The 9,840-nt window shown below is 46.5% G+C and overlaps 2 protein-coding genes across 2 annotated transcripts in view; one reads left to right on the top strand and one right to left on the bottom strand.

Moving 5' to 3' along the window:
• Positions 1 to 9,840, bottom strand: part of kcnd1 (potassium voltage-gated channel, Shal-related subfamily, member 1) — a 1,001,373-nt gene that overhangs the window by 786,140 nt on the left and 205,393 nt on the right. The window lies entirely within an intron of this gene.
• plxna3 (plexin A3) overlaps positions 4,088 to 9,840 on the top strand; it is a gene marked incomplete at its 5' end in the record, with an annotated part of 162,252 nt that continues 156,499 nt past the window's right edge. Inside the window, 2 exon segments of the mRNA XM_039799446.1 lie at positions 4,088 to 4,523; positions 5,441 to 5,631. Of these exon segments, the coding sequence (XP_039655380.1) occupies positions 4,207 to 4,523; positions 5,441 to 5,631 (508 nt within the window).

Here is a 9,840-nt window from a genome sequence, read left to right as displayed (position 1 = left end):
CTACATATATAAAAGAGACTTCAGATACAGTATTAGGGGACCATTAAGGTCTATATAAAGGGACTTCAGATACAGTATTAGGGACCACTAAGGTCTATATAAAAAGAGACTTCAGATACAGTATTAGGGGACCACTAAGGTCTATATAAAAGAGACTTCAGATACAGTATTAGGGGACCACTAAGGCCTATATAAAAGAGACTTCAGATACAGTATTAGGGGACCACTAAGGCCTATATAAAAGAGACTTCAGATACAGTATTAGGGGACCACTAAGGTCTATATAAAAGAGACTTCAGATATAGTATTAGGGGACCACTAAGGTCTATATAAAAGAGACTTCAGATACAGTATTAGGGGACCACTAAGGTCTATATAAAAGAGACTTCAGATACAGTATTAGGGGACCACTAAGGCCTATATAAAAGAGACTTCAGATACAGTATTAGGGGACCACTAAGGTCTATATAAAAGAGACTTCAGATACAGTATTAGGGGACCACTAAGGTCTATATAAAAGGAACTTCAGATACAGTATTAGGGACCACTAAGGTCTATATAAAAGAGACTTCAGATACAGTATTAGGGGACCACTAAGGCCTATATAAAAGAGACTTCAGATACAGTATTAGGGGACCACTAAGGTCTATATAAAAGAGACTTCAGATATAGTATTAGGGGACCACTACAGGTCTATATAAAAGAGACTTCAGATACAGTATTAGGGGACCACTAAGGTCTATATAAAAGAGACTTCAGATACAGTATTAGGGGACCACTAAGGCCTATATAAAAGGGAGACTTCAGATACAGTATTAGGGGACCACTAAGGTCTATATAAAAGAGACTTCAGATACAGTATTAGGGGACCACTAAGGTCTATATAAAAGAGACTTCAGATACAGTATTAGGGGACCACTAAGGCCTATATAAAAGAGACTTCAGATACAGTATTAGGGACCACTAAGGTCTATATAAAAGAGACTTCAGATACAGTATTAGGGGACCACTAAGGCCTATATAAAAGAGACTTCAGATACAGTATTAGGGACCACTAAGGTCTATATAAAAGAGACTTCAGATACAGTATTAGGGGACCACTAAGGTCTATATAAAAGGGACTTCAGATACAGTATTAGGGGACCACTAAGGTCTATATAAAAGAGACTGCAGATACAGTATTAGGGGACCACTAAGGTCTATATAAAAGAGACTTCAGATACAGTATTAGGGGACCACTAAGGTCTATATAAAAGAGACTTCAGATACAGTATTAGGGGACCACTAAGGTCTATATAAAAGAGACTTCAGATACAGTATTAGGGGACCACTAAGGCCTATATAAAAGAGACTTCAGATACAGTATTAGGGGACCACTAAGGCCTATATAAAAGAGACTTCAGATACAGTATTAGGGACCACTAAGGTCTATATAAAAGAGACTTCAGATACAGTATTAGGGGACCACTAAGGTCTATATAAAAGGGACTTCAGATACAGTATTAGGGGACCACTAAGGTCTATATAAAAGAGACTTCAGATACAGTATTAGGGGACCACTAAGGTCTATATAAAAGAGACTTCAGATACAGTATTAGGGGACCACTAAGGTCTATATAAAAGAGACTTCAGATACAGTATTAGGGGACCACTAAGGTCTATATAAAAGAGACTTCAGATACAGTATTAGGGGACCACTAAGGTATATATAATCTTATATCCAAAGAGCACCATGTCATGGGACCTTTAACCCTTACCCTAACCATAACCTAATTCTATCCCTAATCCTAAAACCAAGTCTTAACCCTCAAACAGCCCTTTAAACTTGGGGGGTCCAGCATTTTGGCCCCACAAAGCTGTCGGGACCCCACAAGTATACTGGACTCCTGGTTTTTGGACCCCACTAATGTAGTTAAAGGACAATTCTGGCGCAAAACTTACTTACAACATTCTCACTGCTTCGGTTAACATTTAGGGACCCTCATTACGCTAACATTAAGGTGTGGCGACATTTTGAGCCTTTTTAGTGGTATTAAATAGCGATTTAATTTGAGTGTCCCTGTGCCCCATATACTAGCGTTGTAAGCTAATCAGCGGCCCGCGCTAGCATGTTCCAAGCTACAAACACATTCGATTAGCATTAAAGCGTCCATATTCTGCTCATTTTCAGGTTCATAACTGTATTTTAAGGTTGTACCAGAATAGGTTTACATGGTTTAATTTTCAAAAAACACCATATTGTTGTTGTACTGCACAGCTTTCTCTCACTGCTGCAGATCCTCTTTTCACCTGGTTTCTGTTTTAGCTACAGAGTGAGACCTCTTTTCTTCTTCTTCTTCTGTACTATCTTTGATTGCACCCGCACATGCTCAGTAGCTCAGAGCTAGCTAACTCTAGAGACAGTAAAAGAAAGGCTGTTTCTCCGACTTTGGTCAGTTCCAAGGCAGGATCAGCTGGGAGACTTCTTCTAAACCAGGGAGCACATGGAAGTAGTTCTTCTGGAGATTATGGTGAACTAGTGTGTGTTGTTGCAGTGCTTTGCTATTGAGAACGACGTAGCATGCTAGGACGCTACGAGCTAACGGTTGTGGTTAGCCAGCTCCTTTCAGCCAATTCTGACCAGCTCACCAGGAGACTGAAGGCAGGACACATTCAGACACCGTATCTCACTCAGAACACCATGGATGGATTTATTTCAAAGTCTGTATGTGTGTGGAAGCACCAGAGACACAAAATAACACCCCAAATCACCAGAAAATGTGTTTTTTTTTCATAATATGGGCACTTTAAAAAATTAGAGAGCTTCTTGTAAATAAAACCATGTTTAAAGCTCCTCCTCAGACTGGAGGTGAACAACCTGACAAACACACGGTTGAGTCTTCTGCATCAGGGCGTTTTCACACCTAAAAGTCCGACCAACGTTTGGGTTTATCTACACCAGGGGTCACCAACACGGTGCACCAGGTAGCCCCCAAGGACCCCATGAGGAGCCCTCAGGCCTGTTCTAAAAATGAAAATTGAATATTGATATTATCTGTTTCCCACCTTGTTAAGTCATTGTTGATAATTATTGTGAGAAACATTAACATGATCAGTGTCTTCACATAGATGAGTATCATTAATCATTAATAATCATATATAACTATCATTAATCATTAATAATCATATATAACTATTAATAATCATATATAACTAAAGGCAAACTGAGCTAATTTGTTATTTCAGAAGAGTGTATCAAACTGGTAGCCCTTCGTATGACTCAGTACCCAGGAAGTAGCTCTCAGTTTAGTAAAGGTTGGAGACCCCTGATCTACACTGTATATATTTGGTCCCGTTCTTTCTGGTTTCACGTAGTGATTTTGCATACCTATGGCGTGTCGTCACCGTGTGCGCGTGTTGCGTCTCCCTTGTGATTGGGCGTGCGTCTGACGTTGGCGTGCTGTCATTTTGGCGTGTAGTCTTTCCCGTTTGGACTTCGGCACCAACTGCAAAATGTTGTAACTGTCGGTATGTCTGAGAGTGTTTTCTAAGTCAGTCCACTAGCCTCATGTTTGGTTTTGTCTGTCTGTCTGTCTGACCCTCTCTCTGTCTGTCTGTCTGACCCTCTCTCTGTCTGTCTGTCTGTCTGACCCTCTCTCTGTCTGTCTGTCTGACCCTCTCTCTGTCTGTCTGTCTATCTGTCTGACCCTCTGTCTGTCTGTCTGTCTCTCTCTCTGTCTGACCCTCTGTCTGACTGTCTATCTGTCTGACCCTCTCTCTGTCTGTCTGACTGACTGACTGACCCTCTGTCTGACTGTCTGTCTGTCTGTCTGTCTATCTGTCTGACCCTCTCTCTGTCTGACTGACTCTCTGTCTGTCTCTCTGTCTGACTGTCTGTCTGTCTATCTGTCTGTCTGACCCTCTCTCTGTCTGACCCTCTCTCTGTCTGTCTGTCTGTTTGTCTGTCTGACTGACCCTCTGACTGTCTGTCTGTCTATCTGTCTGACCCTCTCTCTGTCTGACTGACTCTCTGTCTGTCTCTCTGGATGTCTGTCTGACTGTCTGTCTGTCTATCTGTCTGACCCTCTCTCTGTCTGTCTGTCCACAGCCATGCCCCAGTGAAGCTGCCTCTTCATCAGACCTGCAGCCAGCTCTTCTCTCCTCCTCCCCTCCTCTCCTCCTCCTTCTCCATCCCTCCATCCTCTCCTCCTCCTCTCTCTGTCCACCATGCTCCTCTCCTCTTCCTCTCCTCACCTCCTCTCCCTCCTCCTCTCCCTCCTCCTCCTCTCTTCCCCCCTCCTGTCTGCCCCGGCTCTCCCCCCCCCTCCCTCTGCCTCGCCGGGCAGGGTGGTGTACCGGGCATTCGATACCTCCCTCACGCACCTCACCGTCCACCGGAGGACCGGCGAGGTCTTCGTCGGCGCCGTGAACCGCGTGCTGAAGCTGTCGGCCAATCTGACGGAGCTGAGGAGTCACATGACCGGACCGGTGGAGGACAACGCCAAGTGTTACCCTCCGCCCAGCGTCAGGGCCTGCGCTCACCGGTCAGTCAGTCTGTCTGTCTGTCTACACCTGTCTGTCAGTCTGTCTGTCTACACCGGCCTGTCTGTCTCACCTGTCTGTCTGTCTGTCTCACCTGTCTGTCTGTCTGTCTGTCTGTCTACACCTGGCTTCCTGTCTGTCTGTCTACACCTGCCTTCCTGTCTGTCTGTCTACACCGGCCTGTCTGTCTTACCTGTCTGTCTGTCTGTCTGTCTACACCTGCCTTCCTGTCTGTCTGTCTACACCGGCCTGTCTGTCTCACCTGTCTGTCTGTCTGTCTCACCTGTCTGTCTGTCTGTCTGTCTACACCTGGCTTCCTGTCTGTCTGTCTACACCTGCCTTCCTGTCTGTCTGTCTGCACCTGTCTGCACAGTCTGTCTGTCTGTCTGCACCTGTCTGTCTACACCTGTCTGTCTCACCTGTCTGTCTGTCTACACCTGCCTGTCTCTCAGTCTGCATCTGTCTGTCTGTCTACACCTGCCTGCCTGTCTGTCTGCACCTGTCTGCACTGTCTGTCTCACCTGTTTGTCTGTGTGTCTGTCTGTCTACACCTGTCTGTCTGTCTACAGCTATCTGTCTCACCTGTCTGTCTGTCTACACCTGCCTGTCTCTCAGTCTGCATCTGTCTGTCTGTCTACACCTTCCTGCCTGTCTGTCTGTCTACACCTGTCTGTCTGTCTCACCTGTGTCTGTCTGTCTGTCTGTCTACACCTGTCTGTCTCACCTGTCTCTGTCTGTCCTACCTGTGTCTGTATGTGTCTCACCTGTCCATCTGTCTCTCTCTGTCTCTGTGTTTCTGTCTCAACTGCGTCACCTGTCTGTCTGCTGCTGACCTGTCTAACGTCCCACCTGTCTGACCTGTCTGTCTGCTGCGGACCTGTCTAACCTATCCCACCTGTCTGTGTGTCTCTGCCCTCAGACTGAACTCGTCAGATAATGTGAATAAGCTCTTACTGGTGGATTATACTGGGAACAGACTGGTGGCGTGCGGCTCCATCTGGCAGGGCGTCTGCCAGTTCCTCAGGCTGGAGGATCTCTTCAAACTGGGGGAGCCGCATCACCGCAAAGAGCACTACCTGTCTGGAGCCAGAGAGGCTGATGGGATGGCAGGTAAGCTGGGGGGCGGGGCCAGATACACCTGAACAGGTAGGACATCAGGAGAAAGATTGCGTGGGACCGACCTTTTTGAAAGTCTCCAAACCAGCAGAATCTCATGAAATCCTTCTTATAAAACCGTCCAGCTAATGCTAACCCAGGCTAACGTTAAACGCAGGCCCTCAGAACCTCCTTTGGCGCCATTTTGATGCTACCAAGCCATGACCTCCCGTTAGCATCCCATTGACTCCCATTCATTCTGACGTCACTTTGACAGAGAATAACTTTACATCTGAAGAGTTTAAAGACTCTATTTGTCCGTTGTTTATTTCTAAAGAAACACGACAATGTATAAAAGGCTCCATTACCTTGTAGCTCACGTTATGGCTCCGTAGCAGACGGCTTTTATAACAATAGGCTAACGATTGGGTCATAACCACGAGACTTACTGTCACACAGTAGAGGAATTACCGTATAGTACAGGAGAAGCTCACAGGCAGTTTGGACTTCCATTATCTGTTTAGGTTTAATGACTAATGTTAACTAGCATGTTAGTGATCAGTAATTAGCCTGTGTCTATGTTATCTCCTTACATATACCTACGCTCTCCGTCTCTGTAAGATTGGGAATGATTGAGATTTCTCTCGGCACAGCTACCAGAAGACTTCACACTTTCAGACAGGTTGCTCACGTCACATCTACGTCTTCAAGCTCAGTTGGAGGCTGCTCAGTAACGCTCAGCCAGCACCGGGAAACAGACTTCTGATATCCTTCACTGGTCTCGTACAGACTCGGGACCTGCTGGTCCAGTTTATATATGCTGTCTGTGCTCAGAACGTGCGCCAGGCTTTGATGCAATTTAAACATAGCGGCCGAACAGTTGTAACTGCAACGTCACGTGATGCCTTCTGGCCCAAAAAATACTTTTTTCCGAGAGACTTAACATTAAGTCCCTGCTGTCTTTTCCACTGCAGCTTTCTAAATTCAGTACAATTCAGCAGACTTTGTGCTGATATCAAGATAAAGTTTTGGTAATTTTGCTTTCCAACAAAAACAAACTAAAGCGAGCTCCAGTGTTTCCCTCTGGACGTTGTTCCTTAAAGATGGAGAAGCACTTCAAGCGGCAGGTGTCAATCATGTGTCAGAGTGTCCAAATGTTTTGCAGGGTTTTATTGCAAATCAGCTGAACAAAAACCTGCATGAAGACCTTCGGGACAAATCGGCAGATGATTGACAAGCAACGACAACGTTGACAAACAACGTTAGTCCTCAGACACAGACACCTCCCACTGGAGGATTTCTCTCATCAGACGCTCACAGTGCTGGGATATAAATATTAGTTAGTTATATCTCGTAATTTAAAGCTCCAGTGTGTGATGTTTTTATCTAAATCTGTGTTGCCCCGTTCACCAACTTGTCCTTTTTTAATGAATATTTACCTCCACCATTAATTCCAAGTCTTCCTATTGGCTGGAAATTAAACATTTGCATTTGCATGAACTGGAGTAGACGCTCCATATTCATGATCTATCTAGAAATATGTTAGCTGGTAAGATACATACAGGACATACTGCTCACCCTTTATGTGTATGTGTGTCTGTGTGTGTGTGTGTGTGTGTGTGTGTGTGTGTGTGTGTGTGTGTGTGTGTGTGTGTGTGTGTGTGTGTGTGTGTGTGTGTGTGTGTGTGGGGGACATACAGGACATACTGCTCCACCTGTGTGTGTGTGTGTGTGTGTGTGTGTGTGTGTGTGGGGGGACATACAGGACATACTGCTCCACCTGTGTGTGTGTGTGTGTGTGTGTGTGTGTGTGTGTGTGTGTGTGTGTGTGTGTGTGTGTGTGTGTGTGTGTGTGTGTGTGTGTGTGTGTGTGTGTGTGTGTGTGTGTGTGTGTGGTGTCATTCATCGTCAATCATCTGCTGGTAGAAAGCACACCTGTGAGATAAACAGGGGGACGTCCCAGCTTGTTAACTCTCATCCCTGTTTCCTTCACTTGCTTTCCTTCCTCGCGTCTTAAATCAAAATGGAAAGGAGATCATGCGAGGAGAGAGGAAACCAGGAAAGGTGTTTTTAGAGGGATGAGACGTTTCCTCTGAAATGTCAGGTGACTTCGTCAGCTGTTTGGGCGGAGTTAGCGTCGGCTTTCAGCTGCAGAGCTTCCAGGAAGGCTGCTCTCTGTATCCTCTCTCATAGCTCCTCAGAGATCCCTCCTCCATCCTCCTTCATAGCTCCTCAGAGATCCCTCCTCCATCCTCTTTCATAGCTCCTCAGAGATCCCTCCTCCATCCTCTCTCATAGCTCCTCAGAGATCCCTCCTCCATCCTCTCTCATAGCTCCTCAGATATCCATCCCCCATCCTCTTTCATAGCTCCTCAGAGATCTCTTCTCCATCCTCTCTCATAGCTCCTCAGAGATCCCTCCTCCATCCTCTCTCATAGCTCCTCAGAGATCCCTCCTCCATCCTCTCTCATAGCTCCTCAGAGATCCCTCCTCCATCCTCTCTCATAGCTCCTCAGAGATCCCTCCTTCATCCTCTCTCATAGCTCCTCAGAGATCCATCCCCTCTCATAGCTCCTCAGAGATCCATCCTCCATCCTCTCTCATAGCTCCTCAGATATCCATCCCCCATCCTCTCTCATAGCTCCTCAGAGATCCCTCCTCCATCCTCTCTCATAGCTCCTCAGAGATCCCTCCTTCATCCTCTCTCATAGCTCCTCAGAGATCCCTCCTTCATCCTCTCTCATAGCTCCTCAGAGATCCATCCCCTCTCATAGCTCCTCAGAGATCCATCCTCCATCCTCGCTCATAGCTCCTCAGAGATCCCTCCATCCTCTCTCATAGCTCCTCAGAGATTCCTCCTCCATCCTCCTTCATAGCTCCTCAGAGATCCCTCCTCCATCCTCCTTCATAGCTCCTCAGAGATCCCTCCTCCATCCTCTCTCATAGCTCCTCAGAGATCTCTCCTCCATCCTCTCTCATAGCTCCTCAGAGATTCCTCCTCCATCCTCCTTCATAGCTCCTCAGAGATCCCTCCTCCATCCTCCTTCATAGCTCCTCAGAGATCCCTCCTCCATCCTCTTTCATAGCTCCTCAGAGATCCCTCCTCCATCCTCTCTCATAGCTCCTCAGAGATCCCTCCTCCATCCTCTCTCATAGCTCCTCAGATATCCATCCCCCATCCTCTCTCATAGCTCCTCAGAGATCCCTCCTCCATCCTCTCTCATAGCTCCTCAGAGATCCCTCCTTCATCCTCTCTCATAGCTCCTCAGAGATCCCTCCTTCATCCTCTCTCATAGCTCCTCAGAGATCCCTCCTCCATCCTCTCTCATAGCTCCTCAGAGATCCCTCCTCCATCCTCTCTCATAGCTCCTCAGAGATCCCTCCTCCATCCTCTCTCATAGCTCCTCAGATATCCATCCCCCATCCTCTCTCATAGCTCCTCAGAGATCTCTTCTCCATCCTCTCTCATAGCTCCTCAGAGATCCCTCCTCCATCCTCTCTCATAGCTCCTCAGAGATCCCTCCTCCATCCTCTCTCATAGCTCCTCAGAGATCCCTCCTCCATCCTCTCTCATAGCTCCTCAGAGATCCCTCCTCCATCCTCTCTCATAGCTCCTCAGATATCCATCCCCCATCCTCTTTCATAGCTCCTCAGAGATCTCTTCTCCATCCTCTCTCATAGCTCCTCAGAGATCCCTCCTCCATCCTCTCTCATAGCTCCTCAGATATCCATCCCCCATCCTCTTTCATAGCTCCTCAGAGATCTCTTCTCCATCCTCTCTCATAGCTCCTCAGAGATCCCTCCTCCATCCTCTCTCATAGCTCCTCAGATATCCATCCCCCATCCTCTTTCATAGTTCCTCAGAGATCTCTTCTCCATCCTCTCTCATAGCTCCTCAGAGATCCCTCCTCCATCCTCTCTCATAGCTCCTCAGAGATCCCTCCTTCATCCTCTCTCATAGCTCCTCAGAGATCCCTCCTCCATCCTCTCTCATAGCTCCTCAGAGATCCCTCCTCCATCCTCTCTCATAGCTCCTCAGATTCCTCCTCCATCCTCTCTCATAGCTCCTCAGAGATCCCTCCAAAAATAGCACCAAAAATGTCGGGAAACTGAATAAAATTGTCAACAAAAAACATTGAAAAAAACAACAGAAATGTAAAAAACAACAACCAAAAAAAAGGTAAAAAAAAGTGACGAAAACATAAAGCGACAAAACGTCCCAAA

Source organism: Perca fluviatilis, chromosome 5 (assembly GCF_010015445.1).
Source record: "Perca fluviatilis chromosome 5, GENO_Pfluv_1.0, whole genome shotgun sequence".
In the NCBI taxonomy this organism is placed as follows: Eukaryota; Metazoa; Chordata; class Actinopteri; order Perciformes; family Percidae; genus Perca; species Perca fluviatilis.
The sequence above is the reverse complement of the archived record's forward strand: the minus strand, read 5'-3'. Positions and strand labels throughout refer to the sequence as shown.